This window comes from Astyanax mexicanus, chromosome 16, assembly GCF_023375975.1.
Source record: "Astyanax mexicanus isolate ESR-SI-001 chromosome 16, AstMex3_surface, whole genome shotgun sequence".
In the NCBI taxonomy this organism is placed as follows: Eukaryota; Metazoa; Chordata; class Actinopteri; order Characiformes; family Acestrorhamphidae; genus Astyanax; species Astyanax mexicanus.
The window spans coordinates 11,233,634-11,249,591 of record NC_064423.1 but is presented as its reverse complement, the minus strand read 5'-3'; the positions used below and the strand labels follow the sequence as shown (position 1 = coordinate 11,249,591).

General features: G+C 37.3%; 1 protein-coding gene across 3 annotated transcripts in view; it reads right to left on the bottom strand.

Moving 5' to 3' along the window:
* il16 (interleukin 16) overlaps positions 1–12,835 on the bottom strand; it is a 61,921-nt gene extending 49,086 nt beyond the window's left edge. For all 3 annotated transcript variants that reach the window (XM_007258145.4, XM_022669511.2, XM_007258147.4), the window contains exon 1: positions 12,685–12,835. In XM_007258145.4, coding sequence (XP_007258207.3) covers positions 12,685–12,697 — 13 coding nt within the window. In that variant the 5' untranslated portion in view covers positions 12,698–12,835. The remainder of the gene's footprint in view (positions 1–12,684) is intronic.
* Between the last annotated feature and the right edge of the window lie 3,123 nt (positions 12,836–15,958).

Sequence of the window (15,958 nt, the reverse complement as noted above, 5' to 3'; positions counted from 1 at the left end):
TTGTGGTGAACGAAGCAGCTGTGCCCCATGACATGACTTGATCTTCTCATGGTCAAAACTCCATTGGCTGTGAATTATAAATGAGCCACTGTACATGCATTTGCAGAACCGTGTCTAATAAGCTAATGGTTCTACATGTATGGAGGAAAAGCATGGGAAAGAATGAGAGAATTACTGCAGTGTAAACCTAAATCCAACTGGGAATTATAGTGGTGAGCTCGAGTATTACAGTATATATCTATACAAAGGACACCTGCTTATTCTTCCTTTCTTCTAAATCAAAGGGTATTAAAACAAGAGTTTATTTTGTCTTTGTTGTAATAGCTGGCTTTATGGTTCGGAGAAGGGTTATTACTAATTTTAGGAGCAATGCTGTGAAGATTTTACTGCATTTAGCAACAATAAAAAAATAGTTAAGCTAACAACTGTAATAAGTGCAACTAACAACCTTAAATATTATGTTTAGCAATAATTCCAAACAAAATACCAACTAACTACATTGTGGTAAGATAATTTATTTTTACATGCAAATCAAGCTAAAAATAAAACATAAAAAAATAAAAAATGAAAAATTTCAAGTGAAAAATTCACTTTAAATTTTCAGTTAGCTCAATGTAAATTCTGCAAACTTTTAGGACAACCTAAAAAAAAGTAAACTAATAAAATGCATGCACTTTTGGTTTGAGTTAAATTAAAAAAAACCTTAAAAACTATTTCATACTATTTTTGCCTGAACACCAACCATATAAGCTTGCAGCAAATCAAGAGCGCAGCTGCACTAAACCAGCAGAACCACAGAAGCTATGGAATAAAATCACCACAGAAGCTATGCAATCAAACATAAAGCACACTTAAACTCTAAGAAAGGGTAGCCTGAGGTAAAATTGTTACACCCGTATGGTAAGTGAGATAGATGGATGGATGGATGGATGGATAAATGAATGGATAGAGAAATTTTGTAAGTTTGCCCACTGACAAAGACATGTAAAATCTCACCTCATGGGGCATGAGGAAGGTGAGAGACCAGCCTAAAACTGCATGGGGGAAACTTGTTAATGGTCGCAAGGCAGCTGGGACCAGAGTCACCAAAAATGTACCGTAAAAGCCTGAGTGCCTCTGCCAGGACATTAAAAATGGGTTGTGGTTGTGACTGGGTCTTTCAGCATGACAATGACCCAAAACATACAGCCAAAACAACAAATGAGTGGCTGAAATAGAAGCAGGGTCATTGAGTGGAGTCCACACCTTAATCCCATAGCTGGATGGATGGATGGATAAGTAGATAGATCCTTTATTGATCCCTGAGGGAAATTTTAGTGTCCTTCTAGGTCTAGGTTTAAGGACATGCCCAATATTCAAATCAATGTTGCCAAGAACCAATGGGAAGAAGGTACTGCAGGTTTTACTCAAAATGCCTGTAGTGCACACAAAACCACCTGTAGATTATCTAAAAAGCACAGCCGACTCACAAGTTACAGATATTTATAGGTATCTGATGAGAAACATCAACATGTGCAAAATGATTAAATCAAACATTAGGTGAAAACCTCTGCAGAATTACTCCATAGAACAAATTCAACTAAAGAGTCAAAATGAGCATGTGTTATCTAGTCAGACCAACATTTAACAAGAAACTTTATTTGCTAAGTGCGGACCACGCCTTATAGAAGTAGAAAAGGAGGAAGAAAAAGGGGAGGGAACTCAGGGAAATTTGGGCTGGAGTTCTGAACTGCGTGCTTGAAGAAGCGTGCAGTTATATCCCCCCTTTTTATTTAACGAGAAGTGGAAGAGTAGAGAAAAAAAAAAGGGGGGTTGCAGGGGAGGAGGTGGGTTGCGAATTTTTCGTCACGAGGTGTAGTTAGTTAGGGGAGGTATTTATAGGACGGTTGATTGATACGGGGTGGAGTTAGAACGTAGAGTTCGGGCGTGGTCCTTCTCCCAAACTTTTGTTATTACATAACATCATTAAAAGTATATTTTTTTGTTCCTCTGGTTTAAAAAAACATCATTAAACATTAGGAAATCTCTGTTGAGTGGTCCTGAGGGGTCTTCAGCACTGTGACTCACACAGAGGGAATATTATGGCAGCAGATTTGAGTCTTGGCTCTGTCAGTACCAGCACGGCCAGCAAAGGCCTGCTGTTTAATCTGGCAGAGAGACACAAATACAAACAGTCCCAACTTCAAATGTGGACAAACAGGCCTGTATCCAGCAGGGTGTGAGTTAGGAAGACTGCAGTCCATGGAGTATACAGTCTATCATAAAGGGGGTATAAGGGCACACCACTGCTTATTTGTTTGAGTCACACAGTAAAGAATTAAAAAATCAATTAATTATTAATAACAAGTCAGTCACTGCCTGTTTTAAAAATAGTTGCCAATGTAGTTTCACCAATCCAATTAGAGGAAAGTGCCAGATCCCCAGCTCTGATACATCAGCCAACAGACGCCTGTGCTGGACAGCATTACAATGGATGTGATGTGGGGAAAGAGAGCCATCTATCCACTCAGCGAGATCATGCTCAGTTGTGCTCTCTCGGACTCCAGCTGCTGATGGTTTTAGGATTCTAACTTGTGATTCTCAAGCCATAGTTTCAAGGTCTTATTCTGCTGAGCCACTTTGTGTCCAGAATTTAATTTAGTTATATATTTTGTATCATATATTTTTGGAGGATTTTTCAGTTTTTATATTTAGTACAGAGTACTTGGTCATATGGTAATAGTTGACACCCCTACTCAGGCACATGACATGAGCCTGATCGGCCTTATGGTGGGTGCTAATTGGGTTAGGCCTTGAAACTTCCATGCCCTGATAGCTAGAAGCAAAATCCTTGCATTATTTGATTCCTTGCTTTATGGTAGATAAAAAAGGTTGATAGAACAATGAAGCTCTGCCCGCTTAGATTTTTTTGCTATTTAGCATAATTCGCAAAAACTATTTTTGTAAACTAGTCCTAGGGTTTTTGAGCAATCCCCATGTAATTAGTATGAAACTATTCATGGGAGTGTGAACCTCAATGATCATTACGATTTTTTCTCAGCAACCATAAGCCCATTCACACTGTAATTTGGCATGGTGCATCCGAGGTCAACTGTATAAATCATGCTATGAGGAAATGGCGATATGCCAAAAGGGGGCATGGCTAAAGCTAAATCACTGTTTCTCAGAAATCATAATCCCAATGAAGCTGAAATATGGCATTGTGCATCAGAGGTCAATTCTATAAATACATGTGATAACAGTATGATACGAAAACTATATTTGAATAAGATATTATTGTTTTCTGATGATTTTGAGATGATAATAATAATGGTTTAATTAAAACAAATACTTTATTTATTGTGAAATTTCTTGACATTGAGTTGTAGGCTTTCCTAATGGAGTTCTGTTTCTTTACAGCAAGCTCTTGAGATAGCAGCAGTATGTGGACAAACATTGTCCTGTTTGAACAGCGCACTGGAATGTACCATTATCATTGATTTAGATGTTGTTGCTGTTATTAGCGTTTGTTGATGCCTAATATCATACATCATATGTTCATACTGTGTAATGCCTGTGAACGTGGCTTAGCCGATCATATTGAAGCTGTGTATTTGTTGTGTAATGTATTACCGCTGTTTTGCTGAGGAGGGTCTGAACTGGTTTGAGCTGGAGCTGAGGTTGAGGACTATGTGTTATCAGTGTTGAGGATGTTGTGAGCTATGAGCTGAACGCTCTGCAGCATTAACACCCCAGAGCTTCAGATAACAGAGGTGCTTCATGAATGTGTTCTGGACTCTGGCCTAGAGCCCTTTTCTCACTGACACACTCTTCACTCACTCGCACTCTCTACTACATCTCTACTTTCTCAAACAACATTAGTGAACTGTATTTAACTTGCTGTGTCTGAGTAAATTTTACCTAAATGATGTAGCACCTTATTAACACATGCATCTTTCCTATTGGTTCCTGGCATCGTTAATTTGCATTATGTACATGTAAACCATTACTTGTCCACCATGGCTACCTTTCCTTGGGTATTTAGTGATATTTTTTTTTTATGGTTGACTGCCTGGCTTCTGTTTTTTAGGCCATAAGAAAATATTACTGTTTTCTTTATGTATATATATAGAGTGGCGTGAAAACGTATTTGCCCCCTACATATTTTTTTTGTATTTGCATTTTACATTTTGCAGATTATCAAACATATAAACTATTAGACAAATAAAACCACAAATAAATATAAAAAACAATGTTTAAATGATTTCATTTATTAAGGGAAAAATATCCAAACCAAGCTAGCCCTTTGTGAAAAAAAGTGTTAATGATTTAATAATAAGAAAGAGTCTGGACAAAAATGGTATCCATGGGAGACCCATCTTGATGATCCTCAGGACTTTGGGTAAATATTCTTTGGACTGACGTGGCAAAGGAGAAACTTCTTGGAAAGTGTGTGTCCTGTTACATCTGGCATCTTAGACTAATAACATCATCTCAGAAAAAGAACATAATACTGAATGTAAAACATGGTGGTGGTAGTGCTGTTTACCAGACAATCCTGAAGGAGAATATCCGACCATCTGTTCGTGACCTCAAGCTCAGGAGTGCTAGGACAATGATCCAAAGCACACAAACAAGTTCACCTCTGAACGGCTTAAAAATAATAAAAGGATGGTTTTGGAGTGGACAAGTTAAAGTATTAAACAGGACGTTTATTCTCAAAAATCCTTTCAATGTGTCTGAAATAAAAAAAAAAATCTGTAAAGAAGAGTGGACCAAAATTCCTCCACAGAGATGTGAAAGTCTCACTGCCAGTTATCGGTAAAACTTGAGTACAGTGTTTGCTGCCAAGAGGGGAACAGCCAAAGTTATCAGGTTTAGGGGGGAAAAACATTTTCACACAGGGCTAAATTGGTTTGGATAGTTTAATCAGAAAAATATCAATATGACAAAAAAAAAATCTATATATCATATAACAGGTACTTGTCCTTTACTTGTCCTATTTTACAGTGTCAAAGTGTTCCAGTTCTTTAAGGACACAGTATACTGCAGGGTGAATCACACGGATCTGCTTAAGCAGTAATAACTTACTGGCACTTAATTACTGGCAGAGCTAGTTTCGTCCTAAATGGGCCGTACCAGGGTCTTCCTAATCAGATCTTCATCATGTGTGAATAGCTGTGTTCTGTTCTGAACATGAAAGTACACAATACACACGATACACAGCAGCTCTCTGAACCAGCAGCAGCAGTCTGTCTTTAACACTGAGGTAATGGCACACAGCTGTAACACCAGCTGACTCAGAAAGAGAGTGAGAGAGAGAAAGAGAGAGAGAGAAAGAGAGAGAGAAAGAAAGAGAGTGTGTACAGAGAGCAAGGGGAAAAAAACTAAATGTTAGAGAGTGAGAGACGCAGAAAAATAGAGTACACAGAGAGACAGTACAGAGAGAGTACAGACAGCAAAGAAAGAGAAATAGAAAGAAAGCGAGAGATAAAGAGTACAAAGAGAGATATAGAGAGTACAGAAGGAGAGTTCAGAAAGCAAGAAAGAAATAGAGAGAAAAGAGAGCTGAAATAGAGAGAGAGAGAGAAAGAGAGAGATCATGAGAGATGGAGATTACAGAAAGTAAGGAAAGAGACAGAAAGAGAGAGAGAGAGTACAGAAAGCAGGAAAAGTAAAGTAAAGAGTGCAGAGAAACAAAATAGAGAAAGAGAGACAGAGTACAGAAAACAGGGAAAGAGAAATAGAGAGTTCAGAGAGATGAAATAAAAGAGACTGAAAGAGAAAGAGAGAGGGAGAGAGAGTACATAAGGCAGGGAAGAAGAAATACAGAGTACAGAGAGATGAAATAGAGAAAGAGAGAGACAGAGACAGTACAGGAATCAAGGGAAAAGAAATAGAAAGTACAGAGAGATTAAATAAGAAAAACTGGAAGAGAAAGAGAGAGATTGCATGAGAGAAAGAGATTACAGAAAGCAAGGAAAGAAAAGTAGAGTACAGAGAGAAGAAATCATAGAGAGAGAGAGAGGGAGAGAGAGAGTACAGAAAGCAGGGAAATAGAAATAGAAAGTACAGAGAGATTAAATAAGAGAGAGTGAAAGAGAGAGAGAGACAGTATGAGAAAGATATTATAGAAAGAAGAGTACAGACAGATACAATAAAGAGAGAGCACATGAGAAAGTATACAAAGTGCAAGGAAGAGAAAGATACAAAAGCAATGTAAGAACGAGAGGAAAAAAAGAAAGAGAGAAGGAAAAGTTAAACAGAAGTAGGGAAGTGGGACAGTGGGAGACCAGAGAAGGAAAAAAAGGAAAGAAATGAACAAAAAGTAAAAGACTGAGATGGAGAGGAGTAAGAGAGTAAGATACAAAGTGAAAGAGAGGAAGCAAGCAAACAAGAGAGAAATAAAAATGAAAGAAAAAAGAAGATGAAAAAAGATAGACGAAAAAAAAGAAAGAGAGAGAGAGAGTGTTTCCCTTTATCTTTTAGCCATGTTCTAAAACCAGTTGACTAATCAGGCACACACTGTTTGGCTGGACGGGGGTCTGTGCTGGACGGGGGTCTGTGGGGGGGTTCCAGGCTGTGTGTTTGCTGTTCGTTTTGCACACACTGTTCTCATCACCCCTCAGAAGTGTATTGGAATAAAAACCCCAGCGAGAAGAAACAGCGTCACATTTCCCCCAAACTGAGTCTGAGTTTAACCCTTTAACCCTTACAAAGTCCTGCATGTATCACAGCACCAGGAACAGTCTTTGAAATGATACTGTAGGCCCAAAATCTCAGCGTCAGCTTCACATTAGGTATATTAATCACCACTTTAACAACTAAGGATTCTTGTTTCTTAAATGTCTTTTCCAATTGGTATATAGATGGATGACTGTGGGTTTTGACATCCAGTGACCGAAATCTGTCAACAAAACATCTACTCCAAAATATTAAAAGTAATTAGTAATATAATACAGGAAATTGACAAATCCTGCACCTAACAGCTGGGGTTATGCATAGGGCTCAGCCAGGATCTACTACTCACTCAACTAACAATAATAGCAAAACCACCACAATCTGATACTGGCTCGACAAGAATCCAGAAGCACAGCCTAACACTATGTTCATGGTCCATTGCCTCAACTGCCAAGTAACAGACCTACCAAAAAATAACCTATGAACACACAGAATCCCTCCTTAATCTAAGCTCACTTCCTTTAACTATGGCAACAACACACTTACCTAAGCACAATCACACACAATAAATCACATTATAAGTTGCGTGAGCAGAACACAGCAAAGAAATTATATTTAATAGATGGGTCAGGTCGAGACCAGATTACGTCTCACCACAAGTGAACGGCTCCATTGGGTGGGGCAGATTACGGCAGAAGTTGGGGTCAAACTTGAGGGCGTAATTAATTTGCATAGAAAAATTATAAATAAATCTATTAGCATCTAGTGTGTGCTTTAAAAAGTTATAACTTATTTTTTTAAATATTACTTGATATACAATATTTGTTTAACTTACAAAATGTCATTACTGTCAGTTAATGTTTTATGTAATCTGTTTTACCACTTTTTTTTAATTAAATTCACTGAATGAGTTTCACAGTGTGGAAGACTTGTCTAATTTAAGATAACAGCAGGTGGGTCCAGATTTCAAAGCCTCACATTAATTTCATATACATTTAATTTAATCCCTGCATTGTTTTCCATGTCATTATTGAATAAAAAGCTTTGCGATGCAACTCTTATTTCGCACATGTCTTTCTGTGTACAGTTGTGATTAGTGACACTGTAACACTGCCAGAATAAGCTGTGTTTATTCAGACTGTGTATGAAAAAGCCATTACTGTCCAGCTGTTAGTTTACTGGACGTCCTTCACAAGTACTTTGTTCTTTCTTCTCGGTGACCTCAGAGTCAGATGAGCGTATAACGTGGTCTAATTTGAGAAGGTTTTCTGTAAAGATCTCATAATGATTGACAGCTACAGGCATTTGAACAAATCAAACCATGATGAAAACCTGTTTCTTGTTCAACTTGTTTAAACATATATACAGAGGATGAAGAGATCTTAATTTGCACAGTATTGAGTGACTGAACACATGAACTAGAGAAATGTTAAACATTTTAAACATTATATCTTATGATTAAATAATAAAGACACTCCCAAACTGACTGATGGTTAGTTTGCTGTCCTGGGTTAATTATCGTATTTTGTGTAAAAGTTCCTGTCTCAAAACAGTTTAAAGTATGAAAGTAAAAGTAATGAAACAAAAGTAATAATAACTGAGTGAAAATGTAGCAAGTAGAAGTAAAAAATAGTCCAGTAAAGTATAGATAACTAAAATGTCTACTTAAGTAAGGTAACAAAGTATTTGTACTTCATTGCTTGACATCTCGAAAGGACACAAGGACTTGTGCAACACTTTGCTTTGGACAGATGATTCTAAAGCTTTGCCGTTTGGTTTTGCGTATATTCAATTAGTGTAATCAGGTCCATACAATCTATATTTTTCAAAAAACTTAACTGAATTGCAATCTGCCTTTGGATGCAATTAGATAAAATACTTAAAGCTTAAATTGCTGGATTTGTTTATTTCTGACTGTAATATTCAGACTGGCCTATTTTTTCTCCTTAAACAATCCAGTACAAAACACTGACTAGAAAATCTGCTCTGAATTATTCTGCATGACAACATCAAGAATGTGTTCTCCATCACAGAATTAGCATTTTGCTCTGGCTTATTCAGAGAGAACAGCTGGCAGTGATACCAGTGTTGGTCACTGTAGTTAGACTGTTACTAACTGTAGTACTGTTAGTACAGTGTTATTCTATGGGACATATTTATACAACTAATTTTTTTCTTGAAAGTGTAGAAAATTCAGTGGTACTCTTGATGCCTTACTGGGAGTGTTGAGATAAACCATTATAACACACAGCAAACTAACACTGGAGGGCACAATCGTAATTACAATAGCATGTATTGGTTGATATTGTTGGTTTATTGACTAATTCATACTGGGTTAGGTGAGTATGTAAATAATAAGTAATGTAAATATACATCGAAGGGCAAAATTAAAAACTTGAGTACGCAATTTTTGGGAGAAACACTCTGTACTATAGTAATAATACATTTTTTTTAAGAACCAAGACTTTTTATAATTCATACTGGCATTTATGTGCAACAAAATTAAACACCTAGAGAGAAGGACTCCAAAACAAATCACTGCACTGTAAATTTGACAGTGGTATAGAGTATTTTTTGCACTATAAGATGCACTTCTGATTTGCAGATTTATGCTAGCGTTAGCTGCACTTACTGGCTAATGCTGCATTACCGCTTTACACTGAGGAATCCTGAGTGTTCTGGTTAGCCAGGGCGATGTTAGGTAGTGGTAAGTCCCATGTAGCTTGTTTAAACAGTTAATGCACAGGCTACAAACCGATAATGCTCACCTCTGAATGTCGAAAGAGCTAGCGCTTAGTTAACGGGTAGTGCTAATGCTGCTCCCGCAGTGCTAGCCAGGGTTATAAGCAGTCTACAGGTGATAATAATGTGCCTTATAGTGCAAAAATTACAATTGTTTTATTGTACTGTTATGTTAAGGGTTAAATTGACCCGCTTTAAAGTTTAAAGATCTATGAAAAATAGTTAAAAGTATTTTTCCAGTATGAAACTTCTTCTGCTTGGCTTAAATAGTGTAATCAACATATAAAATGAAAATGGTTCATCTTAAATATTTGCAAACAGCCCCTACAAAAACTTAAACAAAATTGCAATGTTATGTTTCATTGTTATGTAAAACCAATGTGTTTTATATGTCTGTAGGTCTTTTAAAAGTTATAAAGTAGTAAAACATAAAAAAAAAAGTTTGAACATTATTTTTTTTATGAAAAAAAAAGAGTGAATTATCCTAATTGAACCATTACCTGTTGGAGGTAAGGAAAGCCATTGCACCAAATATTGATAGAATAATAAATAATGGAGTTAGTAATTAAATATTCACACTGCTTGTTAGGATTTTTTTGTTTGTTTCAGACATATTTTGGATAATTAAACGTGCACCAGGTCAAACTGACCCTGGAACACCATTGCTGTTCTTGACAAATGAACATAACAGGAGGGTTAATTCTGGTACTGGTAGGTTATAGTCATATGATTATTTACTATATACATGCACATTTATACAAAAGGCCAGGGCTGTATTTTAATTCCCCCTTTCAGAGAAAAGAATGACTGCAGTGTGAATTTTACAATGACAATTCACACTGGTATGGGTGAATAAGAGCAGTTTTTTTTATTACAGTAAATACAGAGTGTGGGTTTTTTCTCTTTGGTCATTAATGCCAAGTTTATATTAGTGAGTAATGCATTTTTTCTTCACTAATCTCTCTGTCTGATCTTATTAAAATAAACAGCAGTGTTTGGAGTTCACTGTATGACACAATCGCCAACACCACCACCCCCAAAGTGTACAAATGTAAACAGCGACTAAATATTGTCTATGCTGTAGGTCACAGCTGTTGCAAGTCTAACACATATCTTTATGACAAAAGTTTTCTTGTACATACAAGGTTTCTTGAGTCAATAGGCATTCATATTAGGGATGCACAAAAATGAAATTGTGTGGCCATAACCAAAAGGATGAAACAAAATGACATAATTGGCCAAAGGCAGAATACTTAACATGATTTTCCACAGGTATTCATTAAGTTTGCCACTTTTTTCAACATTGAACTAATTTTATAGCCAAAATGTTTTTTTTCTTGCTTTTACAAAACTACCATATAAAATATGTATTGAACACTTAACATGACTAATACACCAACAAAACACAGTACATTATCCTCAGCAGTAAGTGTAAATTGTGAATATACTTCAGCAGTGCTACTCTATCTACTGACTTTAGTTGCGAATTTACCTCAACAGTGGTACTTAAGCTGACTTTTGTTGAAAAAATAGATGCTAATAAATGCTCAGCTTATGTTACTATACTAGTCCTGTACAGCTTGGATATTTTCTAACTCTTTCCTTAATAAATGTGTTTGATCTTTTTATTTATTCCCTTATTTATTTACTGGTACATTTGCCCACATTTTTTGGTTTCCAAATATTTGGTGCATCACCCCAACAGTGTTTGTTTGGGTTGATGTTAGGTTTCTGTGAGGGCCTTCCCTTCCACACCAAACTCAAGCAACCATGCCTATATGATCTTGTTTTGTGAACTGGGGCGAGTAAGTAAGACCGCGAGTGAATTTGCTGTTCTCACACCCAGTGGAAGTTCATTCCACCATTTTGGTCCTGCAGCACAGAGAAGAGTCCATGTTTGTTTTCTGTTAATCTTGAGAGATGGTGGTTTGAGTTGAGCCATACTGGAAGCTCTAAGAGCTCTTGGTACAGATCTAGCTTTGACCATCAGTGCCATCGAGAAGGAAGAAGCTGGTCCGTTTTTGGCTTTGTAGGCCAGCGTCAGGGTTTTAAATTTGATTTGGGCGGCAACATAAAGCCAGTGAAGGGAATGCACCAAAGGAGTCACATGACTAAACTTCGTAAGATTAAGGACAAGTCGTGCTGCCGCTGATTCTGAACTAGTTGCAGGGGTTTGGTGACTCGCAGTGGATGACCAGCCAGTAGGGAGTTGCAGTAGTCGAGTCTTGAGATGACAAAAGACTGCAGAGAGGGTGCTTTTTATGGTGGGGGTGCTGAATTCAGCATAGCACTAGCAAGCACACTGAGCAGTGAGTGACGTAAGCGTGCTCAGGCACGGATTGTTTAAACCAAGTATGAGTGCAGGCCAGCAAGGGGAAAGGGCTCCAAGTACGATTCAACCAAACCATGATTAGTGAGAGTACACCCTAAGAGAGCAATACCTGAAAAACAACTCCATAGCATTATCCTTCCTCCACCAAACTTTACTGTTGGCACAGTGAAGTCAAGCAGGTAACATTTTCAACCATTAGACTTTCAGGTAGAGAAGCTCAATGCATCAATCATGTAGAACAATCATGTATCACCACATCCAGTGTCCATTGAGGGTATGCTTTACATCCCTCCATCCGATGTTTGACATAGTGCTTGGTGATTTAAGGTTTGCATGCAGCCAGTGCACAGTTTATGCGCTTTGCTTTTAAAGACACCCCACCATGCAAAAACTAATTTCAGAAACCACCTCACACAACCTCTCTCTGTGACTTCATACAGCTGGGTTGCTGTGGTTCCTAAATGGTCCACTTTTCAATAATACCACTCATAGCTGGGAGAACTTGTTGCAGTGGTGGAAACCTATAACAGTACCACACTGTTAAGTGAGCTCTTCATAACCACCCATTCGTTCACTTCACGTGTGTTTAAAGGCAGACTGTATGGATTGAATAGGATTGGATATACAGTAATCCATCTTTAATCCATCTAATGTACTTACAATAGAGATATTTGTGCAGGTGCTGAACTTACCAACTTCCCATTGGCTGCTGTTATGTATTTTTGAGGGTTGAGCCTAAAGCTTAGTCTTAATTATCTTATAAACAGAAAAATACATCAAACTGACAGTCAGTTGTAATGTGGGCTGAGCTGCAGATCACACTGGAGTGTTCATTTACTATCTGTACATTAAATATTTTGGAAACAGCAAATTCTATTCAACATTTCAAACCAGCATGTATATGTTTTTTTTCTACAGCAGAAAAGTGACGGAGGAGAGAAATCACTCACCGAAGCTGATCATCTGACCTGACCAGAGCGTCCACGTGTAGCCTGCTGGGAAGTGTGTGTGGAGTGTTTCAGAGCTGTAGTCCAGCAGAAGTGGAGGAGAATGTGTTTCTGTGTGCTAGGTGATAAAAGGTGCTCTGTGGAACAACTTTTCCCTCTCTCCCTCCCTTCCTCTCTCTCTCTCTCTCTCTCTCTCTCTCTCTCTCTCTCCCTCACTCTCGCTCAAATGAGTGCCAGAGGCTGTCAGAGATTGGGCACTTGTAGCTGCCACCCTCCCTCCTTCACTTACTCACTCACTCACTCCTCAGCCCAGCAGCCAGCTAAACACAGAGTCCTCTCATAGAGCAAATCAGAGAGAGAGAGAGAAGAAACAGTATTGCAAAAAAAAAGCGAGAGACTGAGAGAAAGAATAAGAGATAGCAGGTAGGGAGGGGAGTAATAAAGAATAAAGGGAAAGAAAAAGAAAGAAAGAAGTAGAGACAACACATGAAGAGAGGAGAAAGACAAAAAAGAAAGGAAAAATTAAAGTGGAGGAAAAAAAGGGATAAAAAAAGAAAGTGACAAGATAGAAAGAAGAAAGAAAATCAGCAAAGAGAGAGAGCAATAGCAGGGGAGGAAGAGGAGAGAAAGAGTAAGACAGAGAGAGAGAAAGTAAAAATAGAAAGAACTGAATAAAGAGGGGGAACAAAAGTGGGCAGAAAGAGATAGCAAGAAAGAAAAGTGAAGCGCACATTAGGTAAGAGACAAAAAGAAGAAAAGTTTCAAAAAAGACGAAAATAGAGTAGAGATAAACAGAAAGAGAAATAGCAGGAGGAAGGAGAGAGAAAGACTAAGTAGAAGTAATGGGGAAAAAAACAAATACAATAAAAAAGGAGAAACAGACAATGAAAATATAAAAAGAAACTGGAAACAACAACAGACAAGAGACGAAATGACAAGGAAGAGATGAAGGGAAAAAGCAAATGCTGAGATAAAGAATACGATATAGCAGGGACGAAGGGAATAAAAAATAAAGAGAGAAAGTGTAATAAAGAATGAGGAAAGAGAAAAGACAACAAGGGGAAAGGAAAAAGACAAAAAGGAAGGGAAAAAGAAAAATGGAGGGAAAAACAATCAAGACAAGAAAAAACAGTAAAGAGAGAGGAGGGGAGGAAGAAGAGAGAAAGAGTAAGACAGAGAAAGGGGAGAAAAAAGATATAATTTAGTAGAGGATAAAAAGGGGGCAGAAAGTGAGAGAAAGAAATAAAAGTGAAGAGCAAATCAGGTAAGAGACAAAAAAGGAAAATTTCAAGAAAATGGAAAAAAGGTGGAGAGAAACAGAAAGAGAGAAAGGGTAGAAAAAACAGAAAGAAAGAGAGAGACAAAGAGAAAGTAAAACAGAGAGAAAGAAAAAGAGAAGTAGCAGGGGAGAAAGTAGAGAAAGACAAGGAAAGAAAATAAAAGGGAATACAATAGAATAGAAAAAGGGAAAAAAGACCATAAAAGACAAGAAAGAGATGCAGACAAAAAGAGCAGAAAGACGGCACAAGAAAAAAAAGAGAGAGAGAGAGAGAGGGAGAGAGGGAGAGAGAGAGAGAAAGACTTTCCCCAGTGAACTAACACCTACTACATTTCACAATGCTCCTTTACTCCAGATCAGCTCTGTTACAGCGTCTCACTAGTAACGCTATTAGCAGCCAGTGAGGCACTTTAAAGCATTTCTTCTATATGTTCCACATATCATTCTGATTCATCCCAAAGCTTTTCCCTCCTACTGTGTTTCAGTCAAATCTGACTGATAAATGTACCTCAGTTTTAAAGATACTGGACACAGGATTGGAGTATGTAAGCCGGGATGCTAACAGCTTTGATAAAGCTCTGCAGGGTTAGAGCTACAGTGGTAACTGTAGGGTTGATCTAACCCTGCTGTGCACTGACCTGCATCATAATAATTATATTTGCTATAGTACTCAGGGCAGTCTTGGCCTTGAAATCAGCCTTGTCTTGGTCTTGCGGTGAGGTTTACTCGAAAAATTGTTATATGATGAATGTAATTCTTTATTCTATTGATTTACTTGTTATTATTTATTCAATTATTTATTTTATTATTCACTGATGTATTTTTGATCATTTTATTTAATTCACACATTTTGGCAGGACTATAATATAATAATAACTTCCTTATATCCTTTTAGGCTATATACAGTGTTATGTAATGTTAATTAAAAAATAGAAAAGAAATGTCTAGAAAAAAGCATGTACAATGATTTATACTGAATTTATAATGAATTGTCTGTTTTCACTTGTTTTATTATTAACTTGAGAATGTAATTCTTTATTTTATTTAATTACTCATATGTGTATTGTTTTAATCATGTTTGTTGTATTTTATTGCACCGAAATCAAACATTTTGTCAAGACAAAAATATAAAAATGACAACTAATAATACTAATATCCATTCTAATTATATTAACGATTATATTAATTATTTATTATAAAATAACAGTATTTAATATATGTATATGATTTATGTATAATAAATGCAAACTTGTTTTTATTTAAAAAAAAATATAATGAAACAAACAAACAAAAAACTTAATCCAGTGTCTGTTTTGTTTCTCTCTTGGGCATTCCCTGTCTTGTTCTTGACTCGATGTGTCCTGGTCTTGGTCTTAAAAAAAATTCTACTGATCAAAATACTCCCAAAGATATTAGGAAAATTTAGTCTGGGGTGAGATTCTCCTTTTCCTGCGTTTTATTTTTTAAGCCTGGTTTACAGCATGTTTAGAATGGCCTTTACAATATAGTGCAGCTTGTGAGAAGGTTGTGGGCTCTTCTGTCCACAACTATTTAAAAAAAAAAGCCCCAGACGGAAGAGGTCGTAACCAGCAGTCCAGTTTTCACTACTGAGATTCATGCAGCTGAGCTTCCAGGCCCAGGCCGCACCCCACTAAAATGTACAATATGTGCAATTACTACACTTTCAGTGCGCTTAGAGCTACTGCTGCAGCAGCCCTACCGCCATTCCAGTCATTCCAAACTCCACACACTCCATCCTGGCAGCAGACGGCAGGGTGAGGAGTTTCAGAGAATGTAGCGGGACACCACTTTCACTTGTTAAAGATCCACAAATAATAATCATATTAACTGGCCTTCCCAAAACATTAAAACCACTGACAGGTGAAGTGAACAATATTGGGCATCGGGTTCTAGTGGCACCTGTCAAAAGGTGAATAATGTAGCATCACCGGGGGTGGAGTAACGAGGTCAGAGGTCAGGCCATTTTTAGAACAGAAG